The sequence below is a fragment of the Urocampus carinirostris genome, chromosome 7 (genome assembly GCF_059441175.1).
Source record: "Urocampus carinirostris isolate Australia breed hairy pipefish chromosome 7, RoL_Ucar_1.0, whole genome shotgun sequence".
NCBI classification, from domain to species: domain Eukaryota; kingdom Metazoa; phylum Chordata; class Actinopteri; order Syngnathiformes; family Syngnathidae; genus Urocampus; species Urocampus carinirostris.
Window position 1 is genome coordinate 25268545 of NC_142355.1, and position 20705 is coordinate 25289249.

At 39.6% G+C, this 20705-nt stretch overlaps 3 protein-coding genes across 3 annotated transcripts; 1 reads left to right on the forward strand and 2 right to left on the reverse strand.

Moving 5' to 3' along the window:
• Positions 1-677: 677 nt before the first annotated feature.
• Positions 678-8357, reverse strand: calub (calumenin b). Its single transcript, XM_088340332.1, has 7 exons — positions 8198-8357; positions 6920-7174; positions 4563-4756; positions 4313-4488; positions 4171-4231; positions 1612-1808; positions 678-1514 (listed from the first exon to the last, which is right to left on the reverse strand). The coding sequence occupies exons 2-7, from the start codon at positions 7138-7140 to the stop codon at positions 1410-1412; spliced, it is 954 nt and encodes a 317-aa protein (XP_088196458.1). The 5' UTR covers positions 7141-7174; positions 8198-8357; the 3' UTR covers positions 678-1409.
• An 848-nt stretch (positions 8358-9205) lies between these two features.
• On the reverse strand, positions 9206-10914 carry gtf3c6 (general transcription factor IIIC, polypeptide 6, alpha). Its single transcript, XM_088339327.1, has 6 exons — positions 10750-10914; positions 10448-10528; positions 10294-10357; positions 10011-10055; positions 9835-9942; positions 9206-9718 (listed from the first exon to the last, which is right to left on the reverse strand). The coding sequence occupies exons 1-6, from the start codon at positions 10771-10773 to the stop codon at positions 9627-9629; spliced, it is 414 nt and encodes a 137-aa protein (XP_088195453.1). The 5' UTR covers positions 10774-10914; the 3' UTR covers positions 9206-9626.
• A 2788-nt stretch (positions 10915-13702) lies between these two features.
• On the forward strand, positions 13703-19392 carry LOC148362781 (B-cell receptor-associated protein 29-like). The gene is made up of 8 exons (XM_088339328.1): positions 13703-13789; positions 15481-15618; positions 16776-16876; positions 17642-17789; positions 18057-18192; positions 18273-18369; positions 18974-19074; positions 19153-19392. Exons 2-8 carry the CDS (start codon positions 15527-15529, stop codon positions 19186-19188), a joined length of 711 nt encoding a protein of 236 aa, XP_088195454.1. The 5' UTR covers positions 13703-13789; positions 15481-15526; the 3' UTR covers positions 19189-19392.
• Positions 19393-20705: the final 1313 nt, after the last annotated feature.

Consider the following 20705-nt stretch of genomic DNA (forward strand, 5'->3'; position numbering starts at 1 on the left):
TAAAGATATTTTATTAGTGAAATAGAAATAGCGTACATTGACCATCACATTGGGTGGTTTATTTGGCTATGTCAATGAAAATGACATTACAGATGCCAAAGGGGGTCAGAAAATATATGAGCTTGAGAAACTTAAGGATCATTTTTACTCAACAAATAAGGCTCCGCCTGTGGAATTTCGTTTAAATAACGGCCCATTTTTTTTTCCCATTATATTTAATAGCACTTGCTAATGGTTGCGACAATAACGCACATCCATCCATTATCTGCACCGCTTATCCTCAGTAGGGTCGCGAGGGTGCTGGAGCCCATCCCAGCCATCTCCGGGCAGTGCGCAGGGGACACCCTGAACTGGTTGCCAGCCAGTCGCAGGGCAAAGAGACACAGACAACTCGCTCGCTCATTCACACTTGGAGACAATTTGGACTGGCCGATTCACCTTTTATGCATTTTTTTTTTGGAACGTGGGAGGAAACAGGGGTGCCTGGAAGAAACCCACGCAAGAACGGGGAGAACATGCAAACTCCACACAGGAGGTTGAATCTCATGACCTCAGAACTGTGCCGCACAAGCGCTAACCACTGCGCCGCCGTGCTGCCCAATAACACACCCTCGTCCTGAAATTCCATACAGCAGAAAAGTCACCTACAGCAAAACAAACGACTTGGCTTGCTCAAATAATCTTTACTTTGTTTTTTTTATTCAAATGTTCTCAATCTCCAAAAACAACTTGATCGTAAGCTCAGTTCTCAGATCAAAAAGTTATTTACAGTAAAGTCTCTACAAAAATGTTTTTTTTAAATTCATGAAATTAAAAGCAAAACTCGACTGTTAGTATGACAAAAATATTTGACAGTGGTTCTAGGTGATGGTGATAACATAAGCAAAGATATTTATAGTATTTTTCTTCATGCAATGGAGAAAGGCTTGTCGTTTGATTTTATCTTGGCACATTTAACCTATTTATATGAATGCCAAAAATGGACATCAAATCCCAAAAAATGTGTTTTACACACAAACAAAAATCGAGGACAGCTCAATCTGTCCAAAAATGTATATACCTTCAACAAAAACAATATAGCACAAAGCCATTTTTGTAGTCTGTCATTAAACCGTCAGGGAAGGTTAATGTCCAGTGCATTGCAAAAATAACACGAAGGTAAAAGCAGCCAAACTGTCCTGCATGTTGCAAACATAACTTTTATGTCACGATTAAAAAAAAATGTTCGAACAGGACCAAAAAAATATGCTTTGCAAAACAAGTGTGCATTTGTGTGCATGACAAACATTCAATAAATTGAATAAATTAGATGACCTCATAGTGTACGTATACATGTAAAAAAAAACAAAAGTCCACCGGATAGAGGAGGAGGCATAGTGGACAAAAAGTCTTTGTGGACGGCAACAAATTTAGAACTCGTCATGCCGAGTTAGGGCTTCTCCGAAGTCGGTGGCCTGGCTGCCCACAAACAGGTCGTACTTGTCCACGATTTCAGCCTTGGTCAGTCGTCCGTCCTGGTGATGAGATGACACGAAAAGGATATTTGTTTTGGTGGCTACTGTGATCAGAGATAAGGAATTAAAAAGGAAAATAATATATCTTAAGGCTTACTTTGTCAGCGTCAGACTCGTAGACCAGGTGCTTGGCTTCAGCCTCAGCGTGGTCATAGTCATTTGGCAAGATCCAATCACGCGTCTCCTCTTTGTCCATCTGTCCGTCCTTGTTTTTGTCCCGGAACTCGCTGAACTGCTCCCTCTCGGTCTTCACCCATTCGGGCTCTGCTGCACCCTCTTGGTTGTACATGTCTCCTGTGAAGTTAAACACAAGCCTGGTTAATTTAACCAACCGGTGTATCTTTTCCCTGGATTAAAAATTATGTCTCTTAAAATCTATCATCAGGTTATACAGTAATCACTCGCTGTATCGTGGTTATTACCGGGTTTCCATCGCGCTTTGCGCTCTGCCTTTTGATTGGCTAAACAGTGGCCCCAACCTTTTTAATAACGTTGGGATTCATGTTGTACACAAACAGCTTGATGAACCTACATTACTCAAGATTATTTCTTTTTCAATTTCAAGTTTCTCAAAAGTCGTTATATCAAGAAAATGCACTGGACCTACAAAAGCACCGAAAGGTATCGAAAGATGCATTCAATTTCCAATAATGTTAGACTTCTTGACATGCTAAAAGAAGGTAAAAGCATTATTATGCCACATTTGTGTTTTCCAAATAACATCCACAAGATGGCGACAAAATCATCATCTGAAGTGAAGATAGTGCTCTGAAATAATTTAACACTACAGACACTCCCCTTCTTACGACCATTCGAGTTACAAAAAACGGTAGAAACATACATTTTTTTCGGGATGTCGAAAAATATCCGGACATTGCTGTAAGTTCGATTTTGTATTGTTCACATTTTTCCAAGTACGGGACAGTACTGTAGTGCTCCTCTCCGCCGCTACCGGCGTGTGGCGCTGTGAGAGGTCACCCTGCGTCCACCCAGAAGTTAAAAAAAATCCGCTTCCTCTTCCTGGTTTGTGTGTAAACATTATGTACTGTCTATAGTATGTCTATGCTATCTCTACCGTGTTAAGAACTTGGGAAATTTTTATTGTTTGATATCTCGTGCATCCATTCAATATGGTTGGTGTAAAGCAGGGGTGTCAAACATGCGGCCCGGGGGCCAGATCAGGCCCACTAAGGGATTGAATCCGGCCCGCGAGACAACGCTCAGAGAAGCGCAAGAGGAAAACGAGCAGGTTGAAATATGTCCACTTGATGTTGCCAAAGCCAGGTGCCTCTCACAAAGACGGTGGACTTGTATTTCTCTCACTCTCTCTCTCTCTCTCTATCTCACTCTTTTTTTTCCCTCCCTTTGTCTCTCTCACTGTCTCTCTCTTTCACTTTCTGTGTCTCTCTTGTCTCTTTCACTCTCTCTTGCTTTCGCATTCTCTCCTTCTCCCATGATCTCTTTCTCTCCTTTTTTCCTCTCCTTCTCTCTTTCTATTTCTCTTTGGATATCTTTCTTTCTCTCTCTTTCTTTCCCGCTCTCTCATTATTTGTCTTTATCTCTTGTTTCTCACGTTTCACGTTCTCTCTCTCTCTTTTTTCTCTCTTTCTCTCTCTCTCCCTTTCTCTCTTTCTTTGTCCCACCCTCTTTTTCTCTCCTTCGCTTTGTCTTATTTCTTTCTTTCTTTCTAATCTACTAGTCCGGCCCCCAAGAGAATGTTTGTTCTATCCTGTGGCCCCCGAGGTAAATTGAGTTCGACACCCCTGGTGTAAAGTGTAAAGAAGAGGTGAGCCGTTTCTTTTGAAATGGAAGTGGAATAAAAAAGCTTGATGCGGTTGAGAAAAAGGTTGGAACGCTTTTTTAGGCCACTTTTTACCATGGAGCTGGACCTCTTGAAGCGCATCCCCCAAAAGTAAGTTAAACCTCACTTAATTTATCTTTATAGAGCATATTATTTTATGAAATGTTTTTTTGTAAAAAAAAAAAAAAAAAGGTTACTTATACAAGTCTTAAACATACAAAATATAGCACTGAAGCAACTTACGAACAAATTCAACTTAAGAACGATCTTCTGGAACCTAACTCGTTTGTAAGTCGGGCAGCGTCTGTATAGTGCAACATAGTATAGCAGCAAGATTATTTTTAAAAATGATAAATTTGACAGTATTGGGCGGCAGTAGCTCAGGAGGTAGAGCGATCGTTTTAGGATTAAGGGATCCCAGTTCGAATCCCGGCTTGTCCATGTTACATGTCGAAGTGTCCTTGGGTAAGACACTGAAAGTCATTGACTTGAAAAGCGCTATATAAATGCAGATCATTTCATTTCACAGTACTTTTATGTGTTAAACGAATGCTTGAGCCCCCAAGTAGGGTTTGCTCTTTGATTTCAAGTTATAGTAGAAAATTTGATAAGTAAATAAATGTTTCTACTTAGCCGATTTCGAAATGAGGGATTATTACTGTGTTGCTATTTATTGCTTATAACTATGCCAGAAAACTGATTTTATTACTTGCTGATGCTCCTTTGCACACGGGTTAAGACATTTTTACAGATTTTAGGGGATCTTTACCACATTTTCTGGCAATAAGTATTTCATTTTTAGGCATCAGAAGTTGTGTTTTTGAGCTTAAAATACAAAACAGAACAAAAACGTACCAATGTACTCTTCTAGATTAATTAAACCATCTCCATTCTTGTCAATGTCCTCCATAGTTTCCTACAGAGAAAAAAAGCGCAATATAAACAAGCAGCCATTGTCACAATGCTGTAGTCCATGGACTGTGTTACTGTCACTCACAATCACCACAATGTCTTTCATGTGGTCAAACTCCTCGGGGTGAATGAAGGCAGTGAACTCCTCTTTATTAGCCAACTTGTCGCCGTTCTGGTCTGCCATCTTGAACCTCCTCTCATCGCGCGCCATCATCTGGCTGTAGCTGAAGCCATCGTCGGGTTGATCGGGTTCGGGGTCATCTGTATAAACCGGCATACCATTGAGCATCGGCCATTTTGCAGCGGACTTTTAAAGCGTGTACAAAAGTACTTACCGAGAATGTATCCGTACGTTGCGTTCTTGTATTCCTCCCACGATACCATGTTGTCCCCGTCGAGGTCGTGAGTCTTCCACTGACGATCAACATCCTCGTAGATCCACCGCTTCTGCGCGTGCTTGATCCACTTCTTCATCTCCTCCGGTGTCACAAAGCCGTCCTTGTCTTCATCTATCCGCTCCACCAGCATTCTGACGACAACACAAAAAGAAATCGGAGGAATAAAAAGTTTAATATTTGATAATATTTCAGCCAAGTTGGCATTAAAATGTATTTAAAAGATATAAAAAAAAATGCTGTTTTGACGCTGAGTTATTCTCGTCAAACATCAGGCAAACAATGTGTAGCCATAGTTTATGCAGAGTTCCCACGTTTGTCCCTTCTTCACCTACGTTTTCGGTAGCTGCTAACCAGACTTTGGGAAATGTTTACATGCTTACACTATTAGAGTTGACTTTATTGTCATAAATAACAACATAGTAACGGTTGTTAATAACAATTTCGCACTGCAGCGATAACTTAAAGTACCGTATTTTACGCACTATAAGGCACACCGGGTTATAGGGCGCACCCCCAAAAAATAGTTTTTGGTCCTATATTTTCCATACATAAGGCGCACCGGAATATAAGGCGCTACAATGGGAACCTCGAAAAAACAGTCAGATAGTTCAGTCAAACTTATTACCCCCTTAACATCCCGAAAGCGTGCAAAGAAGCAAATACGTGTCGCGGACACGTGCGGATGCGGTGTCCATACGATATCACCAAACAACCATTTCTTAATTTCCATTTTATTTTTTGCTGGCAACTGTGTGGACAGCAAAGTAAGAATTTTATTGTGCAGGGAAACGGGGTTCTTTACTGTGCATATGACAATAAACACTTTGAATTGAATTTAGTTTAAAAATAGACTCATCTCAGAAACAACAAGATCGTTCTAAAACAAGATACCGGGAAAATATAAATCCGCATAGCTCACCTAAGTTCTCTAGCAGCCTTCACGATCATTAATGATACCTAACCATGGTCTTCTAACAACCGTGAGAGTAGTAAATCCAGGGGAGTAAAATATTTACAAATACAGAATAGTAAAACATGTTTTCTCTATGCCGTAGTGCAACCCAACATGTGATTCACATTCATCTTTTTCGGCCAATTGCAGGCTTTGTTTCGCCCCTTTAGCCTATGCGAGCCTGTAAATGATCAAAAGGATCCGCCCCCTTTACCTCCGAATAACTTTAGCCAATAGTGACTGATTCAAATGATGATTGACACATTGGTTAGGAAATGAAACGCCGGTATATAAATCCCAGCATACACCGTGGACGACTTCGCCTTCGGGGGAAAATCTAGTCGGCGGCTGCTTGCTTTAGTTGCAAGACTTTGCGACTTAATATTGATCCATATATAAGGCGCACTGTATTATAAGGCGCATGGTCAGCTTTTGAAAAAAATAAAGGCTTTTAGGTGCGCCTTATAGTGCGGAAAATACGGTAGTTTGACAGTCTTAGTTCGCAAACTGTTACATTGTGTGAGATATTCAGTCTGTTCCTCTCCCAAGATGATTTGCCGTCTTGAGGATTGTGGAAAAGAGTCCAAAATTCAATATCATCATCATGCAAATATGTGATCGTGACTGAAAGCAATAGCACCTCCAACATGTAGTTCTCTCTAGATATACTTCCTTTATGCCATTCTCTCTTTCTTGTTTGCACTAGTTGCTAAGTTAAAAACCCAACAAAAATATACATTAAAAAGAGCAAGCTCAATACAAATTGAACAGGGCAAAAGATTTTTCATAACTTATTTTTGTTTCTGTTTTTCGGCAAAGCTTTCTCAACGAGGTTATTACCAAGCGAAGGTGATGTTTAATGTTAAAAAGAAGAATACATCAGTTTTATTTTCCACAGAAGCTAAGGAGATTCGTTTTCGATGATGATAGCAGGTAGTTGCCTTGCATGGCTGACACTGCTATGGGTTAGTTAATGTGTAAAAGGCTTAAGTGTGAAGCACATTGTAAAGTGCTTTGGGAGGTCTTCATTGACTTGAAAAGCGCTATATAAATGCAGACCATTTACATGATTGTAGCTCACTGCTGAAAAGGGAAATCTGTGACGAAAAGTTGCATTAGCAGAGTAAGCCATTTGTGCTTTTTAATGGGGGAAATGTCTTAAATGTTTAAACAGGGAATTAGCATATCTTAAATTGTTGTTCCAATTTGCACACAATAAGTTTTGTTTTATTGTGAAACAATTGCAAAAAAGCCTTTAATTACATAAATTCTACTCACTCAAATGAAATTTCTCGGTTTCTTCGTTATTATGTCGTACAGTCACCATGGCAGGAACACTTACCCAAGTCGTTCCTTGCTTTCCTCAGGGGTGAGCTGATCGAAAGTTTTAGCCTCCTCCTGGCCCAGGAAAGCCTCATGGTCGTATTCAAAGTTCTCATTGTCGTCATGCTCCAGGTTGGTGAGCGGCTCATCATGGTGAACGCGGTCTTTCTTCTCCATGGGCTTGCTGGTGGCGTACACCACGCAGAGGGCAAAGCACATTAAAAACGGCCGAAACTCCATTCTTTGGATACAGAAGCAGTCACCTTCCTTAGACCTGAAGAGAGTAAAACAATGAATTGTGTCAAATACATTGGTGATCGGAAGAGAGTGATAAATGTGAGAGATTTGTATGGCTTCATGTCAAGGGTATAAAATTCGTCTAAGCATCAGTGGGAACGTAAAGCTTCTTTTAAGTGATCACATAATTTTGGTGGGGACAAAACAATGATTGTTCGATATTTGTGGGGACTTGTTTCCTGTCTATGCCAAAACTACGCCCTTGCTTCATAAACTTGCAGGGAGACAAACTCGAAAAATTAATCGTCAATAGTCAGGGTTGATGAGCACAATGAGCCATATTTTCGCAATCTGAAACTCCTGGTTGACCAAGTGTGGAAAACATACAAGGAATGTCTTAGAGTTGAACAAGAAATGCAAAGACAACGACGATTAAAAAAAAACAATTTGAAGCTTGTTTTGAGCTTTGTCACAAAGGTGACAAATATTTTAAGTGTGCATTGTGAGTGATAAGAAAATACATTTCACAATGAGAGCATCATTGGGGGGGGGGGGGGGGGGGGGGTTGCATACATTTCTTCCTGACATAACAAAAATGATGTCATTCCAAAAGGATGACAGGAAGAGGATGGTTTTGAGTTGGATAAAGTTTCAACTTTCTGGGTTTAAATTCAAAGTTTGTTAGATCGTGCAAAATGCTATGATAGTTTTACCACCTGAGGTACGTACACATATATACTAATCACATACCTTTGATCAAGGGAATCTTGCATGTGACATTTTTGCATCTTTTAGAATTAACATTGACAGCAGCAAACGATAACTGTTTCTTTCTACACAATGGGCGACGATTGCATTGATCTTATTTTAACCAGGTGGAAACTAGGAAATATATATTATCTTTATGTACTTGATGCTACGCTTGCCGGAGTAGCTTTGAGCAACATTTTGTAACATGGCTTGCAACGTTTTACGTTAAACTCATCTGGTCATAATATACAATGAGCGTTTGAATCCGGCTTTTACGTTTTAAGTCCGATTTCGTTTTAGGAAGACTTACCGCTACACCGTGGCAACTTCGTCGATGTGGCCGCCGCCTCGACTCCAGGATACACACCCGTGTACTTCCGGTGGCCGAGCGCCGACTGGCCAATCGGGTTGCGAAGACGCAGATGCCATGTCGCGCACTCATTGGTCCACATCCCGCCAACTTTGGTGATTGGATTGGCCGAAAACCGCCACGTCCACAATGGCAACGTTTTTCTTTCATTCAAAAGTAATTTTCATCTTATGCGTCGATCGTTCGAAGTAACATATTTATTTTTAGCAAACAAACTTAAAACATGTATTTTTCTTTTTTTCATTGAGTCACAAAAGCATGACTAGAAACAAAGGCTAATCCCAAAACTAATGCCTTTTGAAGTCAAATTTAGGACCAAGTTGTCAAAAAATAACAAATGAAAAGCACAAAAAAACAACTATTTCGTGCACACAATACATTAGGCCTCGTACGTCTTTTAGCCACCGCGAAAATTTTAATGTACACTTTTCCGTGGTCGAAATTAATTGTCTCTGTCCCAAGTTGCTATTTGTATTGTGGGCAGACCTAAACCGTGCGTCTGACAGAAACCACATCACCGTTTTGATAGCTCCAACATCGTGGTCACGCCATGTTTGCCACCAAAGTAAATTATAAGAAAAGACAATTGTTAAATGTTACTATATTAATTCAATTTAAACAAATATCAATCTTATTACTGTTTTCACATATGTAAGACTCTCGAAAATTCGATTTAAGACATTTTATGCCAATTAAGGCCTTTTTTAGAATCAAGAATTCAATGCCTTTTAAAAATTTTAAAGAATCTGCGTGAACCCTGATATATACAGTATACCAAATACTGGATATTAATACGGTATATTATTTGTATCAATCTTTCTCCATGGAAGAGTAGACATTTTGACTCTAGTTAGATACAAAATATATTAGAAAAAAAAACAATTCAATTCTAATACATAACACACACACAAAAAAACCTAAAAATACTTAAAATAAGATGGTTATCCATATCTGTAAAAATATATTTATTACAGCGTTTTTATGTGTATGTGCGAGTGCATGGCATGCAAGTAATTTGCAGATATTTACAGTTTCAAACTCTTGCAATGAAAAAATAATAAAAATAACAAGAGCCAAGACACATGAAACGTTGTTAAAAAAAACATAATAATGACAATACAAAATGCATGATTGAAATATCTGCCTGAATAAATACAGTAAATGGTCTGCATTTACATAGCGCTCTTTAAGTCACTTAAGTCCAGTTTTGAACATGTAAAGTGAGAAATTAAACACAAATCGCAAACATAAACACCAAGTTATTCTGATAAGAACACTTCAGGCCCATAATTGAACCTTTGACTCTTGCAGCATACTGTGCCTGATATTTCATTATCTCAGTGTTACCTTTTGTTTTATACATTATTCTTTAATTTGCATGATCGTCGACAACTTCAACTCCTCCTTTATCTGAAGCCACTTCCTCCTGTTCTGTGTCACTGTGCTGTTCGCCTTCTTCACCTGGACAAAACAAAAAGCTCCCCAAATCAATATAAGATATTATATCTGTAGAAACTAAAATGGTAATTTTCAGGCCAAATTGGGTAATTTTATCACAAATAAATGCTAATTCTTACTTTCATCATTTTGGCCTTCTTTCTTCTTGCTGAGGAATACCCGCTGCATTTTGAGTTTCTTCATCGTGTGACACTTGTACTTAAGCTCCTGTACATTGCCTTCTTTTCCTGTAGAAATGCAGATACAAAAGTGTCAGTTCGAATTGAAGAGAAGACACATGGCAAGGAGACTGTACCTTTGGATGGTCCCTCCTCAAAAATAACACATGTTCCAAGGGCGTCTAAGGAAAGGAAAAGAATCAGTAGGATCCAGTTTAGGTAGACAAAAAACAAGAACTTGACTCGTTTCATTAGCCATAGCGATACAATCATTTGGTGGTGCCTATATATATATATTCATATTGCGTTTATAGCTTCTGAACTTAAAGTAAACAACATGCGCAGGGTTATTTTCCTGTCAATTGGTTTGCATATTCTCCGTCACTCCGAGTTGTCTGCCCCACTTCGATTTTGTCTTACCTTCATATTCTCCAGCAAACATATATTGTCCAACTTGCATCATTGGCTGCTCACTGTCAATATCCTTTTGGAAAACAAATAATTGCTGTTTTAAATAAACGTAGTAATGGACCACAGATTTTTTTATGAAAACAATAGCAATCAAATGTTTTACCAATATATTGCAAGTACTCAAACCCTTGAGCATAGAATCGTTATTTATGATTCCAGAGAGTTCGACAACAACAAGCTGCTCCTGCACACATGTAGAATATACAATTTGATCATACATTTGTCTACATATTTGACAGATCATTCAATTAATTGAAGCTCAAGAGATTAGTATAACCCAAATAAAAATCATCGAAAGACTGCTCAGTACAAAACATGTTGCTTAAATGTGCATAATCGACTGTTTCGTAAATAAACCATAAAAACGATGCAGAAATATTTATAAGCATTGATATTTTCACATACCTCATCTTCCCATTCGTCGTCCATGTTTATAAAGTTGTTATTGTATCGATATTCAAAAGATCCATGTGTGTCTATAAAATGTTCCAATCTACTTCCGTGAAGGGTATTTTATCTTCTTCTTGGGGGTTAACGGCGGTTGGGATTCATTTCTAAGGTGCATTGCCGCCCCCTATCCCCATATCATCGTCATCATTCCACAAGTCATGATCATTTGTATGGCCCTTTATCACAAGGAGTCTCATAGGGTTGCACAGACCAAAAGATTAGTCTCTTTTTTTCTCGTTAAGACTTATCATTTTATCTTATTAATACAAACCAGGGTTCTCAAAGACAATTGTGTTGGGGCCACTTAAGCTAGGATCCATGTGAGGTTGGGCCACATGGGGTCCTCCACAAAAAAAAAGCTCAGACAAAAACATTCTGCTGTAGTTAAAGGGACAGTGTTTTGTTTTTTTTCTTCCTCAAAAAATGTAAAAGAATCCTCCGTTGGGGGCCATTGTCCGAGTCCAGCAATATTTTAATGTAAAAGTCCATGTGTCATGATTACCGATGTGAATCACCTGTGCCCGCTCGCTGCGGGCTCTGATTGGCTCCCTCTCCCTATTTAAACCCAGTCCTGTCAATCCCCAGTTGTCAGTCCGTCTGCGAACCTCTGTTTATACAAGGCAAGCCTTTTTCGACCCTGACTCTTGCCTGTCCCGTTTTTGCTCCAGTTTGTCTCCGGCTATGACCTGTTTTGATCCCGGCCACGTCTACTCTCCCGTCCTGGCTTACGACTCGTTTCCAACCACGACCACGCTTTGCTCTCCCAGTCCCGGCTACCGACCAGTTTTTCCATCCCTGACACCGCCATCGCTCGCTACGAAAGATCCACTTCTGTGTTCCGATCACAGTCCGAGTGCAAAAGCGTCTTGCCTCCCGCGTCCAGCGAACACCGGATCGTGGGCGCTTTCTTTCAACAAAGCTTGTGGTAAACGTTATGCAATTGGGTCCTGATTCCGTTCTGGTCCTGAAACCATGACTTCTTCTTCCACCAGCTCTACCCTCTGAACGTTGTACTTGATGCAGTCCATTATTAAATGCTCCGCTGACTCTTCCCTTTGACACTCCTCATAGAATCCAGTGACACGTTTTTCAATTTCAAAGCTTTGTTTAAGGTGTGTGTCCAATCCTTAATCGTTACAACACAGTCTCCTCTCTTTTGCATTCACCATCAACCCTTGCCTTCCTAACATCGCATTGAATCCTATTCATGTGTCGCCCTCTGATCTGTGCATTGCGCGTTCCCTTGTGTGCATGCGTGACAATTGTATTTCACCCAAAACATCGGAATTGAGCATCTTTGTAAAGCAGTTAGTACAACAAACCGTTTGAGAGTTACGAAAACAGATTAGCCTAAAAATGCTGTGTTTAATTGGAGTGAATTATTGAGTAATTTGGCCAAAATGCAGTTTTTGTTGATTGTGATGCGTCTCAGCAAAGTTAATGATAAGGAAATGTCGAAAACAACAACGTTTGGGTCAAAAAAATGAAATTAATGTATAATAATAGCCTGCTGTAGGCGGCACGGCAGCACGGCGGTTAGCACGCAGCACCACGGTGTGGAGGTTCAGGATTCTAGTCCAACAACTGCAGCCTCCTCCCATGGAGTTTGCATGTTTTCCCCATGAGTATATCACTGCACCCTCGTTAGCATATCTAGTTAACATATGACTAGTACAAGCGAAGGCGGTGTTTCATAATTAATGTAAAACTTGTAAAATATCGTATGGATAGGATTTGCAGTTCGTGATCCGGTGTATCAAGTTTGTGAGGCTTGTGAAGTTTCCATATATGTTCCTCATCGGAGACTCTGAACCGGTGGAGATTGCACCACTCGTTTTGTGATTTGATGTGCTGGGTTACTATTTGTATATCCTCTATATGTAATTATCTCTCAAGAATCTGAATCTATTTCTATGTGTAGTTGGTATGGGGCTTCTGACTTCTTCATAGATCGTCAGCATTTTGCCTCCAACCCTTGTACACCGTAATGCCATGAATACAACTCTGTGTATAATAATTAAGACCCTTTTCTACTGTCTTTTGAGATAAGTTTGCATAACAAGGAAGAAGTGATACAGCTATGCTATCAGGAATAGCAACAAAAGAGTCGCTCGCTGTTGTTTCAGCCGTTCTATTTTCTCTGTGTGTGATACCGTAACTATGGTGGGCGTGGCTTAGTGCTCTCTGTCAAATCTATTAATTAACTTCCGCTCTACTAATACTCACACGCATTGTAACCCTATGTGCACCCAGTGCCCTATTCGCCAACTTGTCCGCTAACCGATTTTCTTCTATTCTGTTATCCATTTTTAACGTATTTTACAGTTCAAAACGTCGTTTTTTTTCCTTTTTCCTTTACAGTTTACCATTCATACTTCCAAACCCCCAGAATACTCACTTAACTTGATGGGGGGAAAAACTAAACTCAAGAGTACAAAATGTCTGTTGCCGATTTGCGAATTGTTTTCGCCTGAATTAAAAAAACATATTAATTACACCGAACAATACAATGTTCTACGTTTAACTCAGAGTAATTCAACCTACGGCCACGTGTGACATTTCAAATCACTGCACAACAGAATTAAACCATACAAACTGATGTCTTGATAGAGTTGTTGCTTACCTGGCTAAAATGTCATTGTTTTGTTTACTGCTAAAACTGTAAGAGGATTCTAAACCCTAATAGCACAAATGCTTCTAGAACTTTTTTTTTTAAATTATCACTATCAACATACAAAAATGAGAAAAAAATACTCAAAATATTCCTAAAAGTATACGACCATCTGGCCACACAAAAAAGGACACCTGCTGTGGATACACATTTCAGAAAACTGTCATTTGGCCAATGGTAAAATGCTTTGAGGGAAACTGCATTGTGCTCCTTAGAGATTGACATGTGAGACTGCTTGTGCGCCACCCATGCAGCTGTTGAGTTTGCATTGGTGAGCGTGTGCGTGTATGGACTTTTCTAGACACTCCGATTACACAATATTTGGTAAGTCTCAATCCTACATAGCTTTAGCATGCATTGTTTCAATGAAAGGTTTTGTTCTGTCCGTGTTTTTGAAAGGAGTAAAATAATTTCATTTAATACAAATGAGTGGGGCTATAAATAGAAAAGGCCGGAAAACCCCTTTTCATTTTTGCTACGAATGACACCAGCTATTCTGCTACATAATATTGCTATATTTTTTTCTGGAGGTATCGTGCATGATCCTCTAAGAGTCAATCTGTGAGCGATTTTAGACGTTCTATCATGATTTTAAAAAATGAGTAAGTCTATATATTTTCTAAAATTGATGATTAATACCACAGTATTCAGTTATGTAAAATTATTGATGTCTTTTCAAAAAGTACGAATAGCTGACATATCTGAGAATCTTTTGAGTGTGGCCCTGGATCAAGAAGTGGACTATACAAATAAGAAAAAAAAGGTTAGCCATTAAGGTGTGTGTTCTGATTAAAAGCTTTGATACTGTTAAAACCAGAACAGATGGTAACCCCAAACGCGTAACGTTCACAAAAAAACTTTATTGCGGAAGCTGAGAAGTAAGGTATGGGAAAGCAAGCGCCAGCAATCCGGCGATCGCTGGGGAGGGGGAGCAGGGAGCTCATGGGATCGGAGCGTGGTCGGAAGGCGAGAACGAGTTGAGTACCCCGGACGGGCGATCGGAGCGTGGTCGATGGGCAGAAACGAGTCGAGTAGCCAGGGCGGGCGATCGGAACGTGGTTGATGGGCAAACATGGGTCGAGTAGCCGGGGCGGGCGATCGGAGCATGGTCGATGGGCAGAAGCGAGTCCAGTAGCCGGGACGGGAGATCCGAGCGTGGTCGGTGGGCAAACATGGGTCGAGTAGCCGAGGTGAAAGATCGAAGCGTGGTCGAAGGAAGAAAAAAATTATGGAGCCGGAGACGATCGGGAAGCCAGGGGCAGATGAGCAGGACACAGGTAAGGACGGGAGCCAGAGTCAAATAGTGCTTGCCTTGCATGTGAGGAAGTTCGCTGACGGACTGACAAGGAGTAAATGGAAGTGTTGAGTTTAAATAGAAGGGGAACCGATCAGACAACGAGCAGAAGCTGGCGCCAAACGAGCGGGCACAGGTGAGGGCAATGGGTAATCGTGACGGATACACTAGTTAAACAAGAATATGGAAAGAATAAAACCGTCATGAAAGTAGGTAATAAAATTGATCAACTCCGAGAAATCAAAGTAAAACAAATCACCCCGAAAACAAATTAACATTAAAGTGTAAAAATATACAAAAATATAATTTTTAATAAACCCATTGAAATATCACTTTAAAAAAAAATACTCTATGTAAATGGCACATGGATACATCCCCCAAAATTTAAATGCAACTTTGCATACCTTCGTTATTGCGGAGACCAAATAAGCAAGGCCACATATGTTGATGGTTTTTCTAAAGACGTTTTTAAGGAAGTGTAAAGTAACACGGTCTTCAACCATCTCATTGAGTACGTCAGCAGGGTAAATTACACCTGAAGCATGAATAAACAGTATGTGCAATTTTTTTCGTGTATAATCAATTAAAACACGCAAAATTTCCTCAACATATTATCATCAAAGCCCAACATTAAATGCTTTCTTTTTTGTAAATTGACATATACCCATTTGGTTGGAAATCGGATTCCCCTCACCCTGTCCTCTTTTCTTGATCCCAATAGACAAGTTTCCCTGAAGTCTCATCTATCATTTACAAAACAGGCGAGAATGACTCTTCAGTGGACGGCCGTGGCTTTCTTTCTATATGCAGAGATAGTCGTCAATGTCATTCTGTGTGCCCCATTCATATCAGCACAGAGGTAGAGTATATAATTTGAGTATGCTGTGGTGTAAACGTTGTCAATTGTGTTGCAGTGATTCCGAAGTTCCAAAAAGAGTGTACTGTGGGGCTCCAGTCTTTGACCCTTGTTTGACTATAAAAGATGTACCGTATTTTCCGCACTATAAGGTGCACCTAAAAGTCTTCATTTTTTTCAAAAGCTGACCATGCGCCTTATAATACAGTGCGCCTTATATACGGATCAATATTATTGCAGCTAAGGCAAGCAGCCGCCGACTAGATTTTCTCCCGAAGGCGAAGTCGTCCGCGGTGTATGCTGGCATTTATTTACCGGCGTTTCATTTCCTAACCAATGTGTCAATCATCATTTGAATCGATCACTATTGGCTAAAGTTATTCGGAGGTCAAGGGGCGGATCCTTTTTATCATTTACAGGCTGGCATAGGCTGAACCGGCAAAACAAAGCCTGCAATTGGCCGAAAAAGATGAATGTGTATAGCACGTGGTTGACGGCATACAGAAAGCATTTTTTTTACTATTCTGTATTTGTAAATATTTTATTTTCCTGGATTTACTAAACTCACGGATATAAGAGGACCATGGCTGCGCATTATTATCGAACACAACGACTTCGGTGAGCTACTCCGGCTATATATTTTCCCTGTATCTTGTTTCAGACTGAACTCGATGTTTCTGTGATAAGCGGTGCAGATAATGGATGGAATGGAGTGTCTATTTTTAAATTCAACTCAATTCCAAGTGTTTATCGTCATATGCACAGTAAAGTTGTGAGTGAAAAAGAAAATAGAAACTTAGGAATGGTTGGCATTTCTTGAATCCCAAGACTTTAACCTTCCGAATGATGGAACGATGCATTTGAGTGACATCGTACGGACACCGCATCCGCACGTGTTCTTGACACGTATTTTCTTCTTTGCAAGCTTTGGGAATGTTAAGGGGGTAATAAGTTGGACTGAACCATCTGACTGTTTTGTCGACGTTCCCATTGTAGCGCCTTATAATCCGGTGCGCCTTATGTATGGAAGATGTAGGACCAAAAACTATTTTTTGGGGGTGCGCCCTATAGCCCGGTGCGCCCTATAGTGCGGAAAATACGGTACATTTTGTAGAGTGGTACAAAAAAAAAAATCAGTACTGTACATGTTGTCTCTGTAGATGGCGCTTTATTTTCAGTTGGAACATTTGGAAGTGGTTATCCCCGTACTGGAGGAAGTGCTTCTTCACCATTATCATGGTTCTCATTGTTCTTTTTCTCGGTGAGCAAACCGTCACTACTAATTCATTATTTTCCCCTCCATAAACTTAAGTATTTAGTTTTGTTGTGAAGCTTTACCCTTACTCCCTTTACTTGAGACTTCTTGTGTCAAGAGCTATGCAAATAAACATGATCTTACTTGACTTGTTTGCTGTACTTTTTGCTTGTTAATTTTTCACACCAATTGTTGTCGTTTTTTTTTAAATAATTAGATGCCTTAACACAATGTTTCTGCTAATGAAATCACACTGTTTTCTGTACAATTCAGGCCAGTCTATGTCAACTACATTGTAAACATGACCTATCTATCCTCATATTGTTTTTTTCTTTGTATCTTTTAAGTCCAATCATGTAGTAATAATGTGCACTACTGTGTAATCAATATGACTGCTGTATCCTATTGTGTCCTGTCCTATCCTGTCCTATCCTGTCCTATCCTGTCCTGATCTGTCCTGCCCTATCCTATTCGATCCGATCCGATCCGATCCGATCCTACCCTACCCTACCCTACCCTACCCTACCCTACCCTACCATCACTTTTCACCTGTGACTGCCACTTCTGGTTGGAAGAGTAATTGCAGCTTCTGCGAAAAATGTGTGCCACACCACCAATCTAAAAAATTATCATCAAATTCAAGGAAAATACAAGCTTGTTGGTGGAACATGCATAGTGGAGAAATATCCAAGTAACAAGTTGAAACCTGCAGTGAAACTTCGACTATAGTGAGTAGGATTTACATATTATTACCATTTGTGCAACCTTCAGATGCTGCTCGAGAAGTGCACAAGTACTCAAACCCGGAACCCATGCAAGAGGCTACAGTCAACTCCAATCTCTTCGACCACCTTCACATGAGGCTCTTCAGAGCTCAGAGGAACCTTTACATCTCTGGCTTCTCTCTCTTCCTATGGCTGTGAGTTTTATATATTCCCTTTAAAACTCGGCTCTATTCTAGTTAAATCTGCTTAACTCCAGTTTTTAAGCTTTGTTAGTTGGAAATCCTTTATATTTTGAGGACCTAGCTTTACTCTCACAGAGCGGCACATTAACTTTAAGCTCTGCAATACACAGTGCTGTAGCTAATGAGCAAAATAGTAGCAGCCAGTGAATAAAGTTGTGGTATACTTCTTTCAATAAGTCAGTCTTGCTCTATAGTCCATCTGTATATTTCATGTTCCAGTGTCATGCGCCGGGTCATCATTTTGCTCAAGCAGGTGGCTTCTGCTGCGGAGGATAACGTAGGTCTTCAGGCGCAGATGGAGAATGCTAGCATAGCTGCAAAACAGCATCAAGAAGACAATCGTGCTCTCCAAAAAGTCAGAGGAAGTCACAGTCTGATCATTTAATTTTACATTAGGATTTTTTAAAGTGGTAAATTCTTTAACTGTTCCCGTAGGCTCTCTTAAATGAAGATAAAGTCATTTCAGAAAAGAATCAGCAACTGAAACTTGAAGTTCAAAGCTTGTCAGGTCAGCTGAAGACAACAAAGGAAGGTGAGCAGTCACGTTAGCGTTTTCAAGAGGTGGTTAAAGTACTATCATCCTGCACAAATACTTGAGTAAAAGCAAAAACATTGAGCGGGAAAATCTGCTTCTTTTTTTCAATCACAAGTAAAGCTTAGGATTTGATTAACCCTCATCAGGCTCATTAGTTTTCTAAAGCAGAGTTTCATTGGTTGCCTTGGAGCAAAAAAGGACTGATGTTGTTTTTAGTCAAAGGCCACTGGCAAATAAGCCTTCCCAGAGATGGATACGACATCTCGGAGTTGATTCTTAACTTGAGATGCTTGAATTTTTAAAGATAACAAAGTACAGACTTCAAAAGTAGTTTTCTTCAAAAAAAACATTTGGAAATTCTTGGTTCTGTCTGATTTTTCATCAGAAAAAAAAGAGATTGTTCACACACAGTCCAGCACACAAAGTACTTTTTTGAATTGTGGCTACCAATAATATTTCCTCAGCAATTTGAAAAAAATAGCCTCCGTTGTGTTTTTTTGATCAATTAACTAAACACAAACAATAACATCCAAAGACAATATGTTTAAAAATGAAACACAAGAGTGGTGTGACTCATTTGAATCTCTGCTTTTGTATGGAGCTGTGTTCAAGTCCCAAGCTGAAGTGCAGGCCATGAGCAAGCAGGCCAAAGGTCTGGCCAAGGAATATGACCGACTGCTTAGCGAACACCATCAGCTTCAAGTATGTAAACATGAAAGAACTCAACAAAAGGATGCATTCCCTGGCAACCGATAACTTGATACTCTTTTTGTTTCACAGAATCTCTGGAGTACTGCGGACAAAAAGATCCAATGATAATCAATCAATTAATCAATCAAAAAAGTCATTTTTATAATTTACAGCAAACCATGTGGAAAATATTGTGAAAAATGAATACACTGCAATTCCCTCTTTTTTCAACAATGCGAGCCATGTTGCACCATTTTATAGACTGCAACACCAACAAACACAGAAAAAGACAATGAGGTGTTTTGTGGTGCCTGGAACAGATTAATGGCATTTTTAATCACTTGAGTGGGAAAGTAAAGGTACCATCTTGGTCATTGAACAAATGAGTAGAGTAACAATTGATACTGTACACTGTAATACCCCAAAACCCTGTCCAGTTTGAAATAAATAATGGAGTAAATTGTTTGTTGCTTTTACATAAAAAAAAAAACATGGGAGCAGCTAAATTGGCAAATATATATGTTCTATCTAACTTCCTGTATACCTAAATACCTTCCCACCTATCCGCTCACCATAAACCCACACACCGCAAGAAGCCACTCCCCCACCCGCCCTTCTTACTCATGTACCGCCCTCCCAGTATAGAAGTTATTGGCGGCTATCTTGACTGGTGCCTATGAATTTTACAGCCATTGTTATGTACCACATTTTAGCCTGAAATATTCTGTAATATGAACCTCAACGGAACTGCTTATCTCCATCTCTTGATTCGCCAGCCCTGTCGTCTTATAATTCAGATTTAAATGAACATGTGGAGGGAAAAAACACCTCCCTCTTCACTATTTAGTGTGCCTTGATCCCCTATTAACTTTTAGACATATCACATTATTTCAGGCTTCAAACATATGGATAAAAAACTCAAAATATTTTTTAAAGAAATCAACAACATGTGTGACACAATCATGAAAAGCAACCAAATCTATTTAACACTTAAAATGTTGCTGACAAATCAATCATTGAAAAGTAGGCGTTGCAAAAATATTGCTCCTTTTGAGTTAATACTTTGTCCAACAATCACAGGCACAAGTCTTTTTTGGTATATCTCTATATTTTTTGAACATCTTGAAACCGAAATAGTTGCCCATTCATCGTTACAAAAAGGCTCTAATACCTTGAGGTTTTATGGTAATTGTTTGTGCACAGCAATTTTTAGATTTTTCAACAAATGCTTTTTAAGATTGAAGTCTGGACTTTGGCTTGGCCATTCTAACATCTTTATATTGTTAGTTTTAAACCATTCCATTGCAGATTTTTTTTATGTTTAGGATTGTTGCCTTGTTGGAAGGTGAAGCTGTGCCCGATTCTCAAGTCTCTTGTAGACTTTCATCCCGAATCGCCCTGTATTTGACTCCATTCATTTTCCCATCAACTCTCACGATATTCCTATTCCCTGCTGAAACAAAGCAAACCCGTGATAATGGCACAGCCCTGTTTCACAGCGGAGATGGTGTTTTCAGGGTAATGTGCAGTGTACCTTTAGCCGAATGTAATGCTCTGCATTCAGCCTAAAAAGTTCAATTTTGGTTTTATTTGACCAGAGCAACTTGTCCCACATGTTATTTGTATTTCCATGTGGCTTCTTG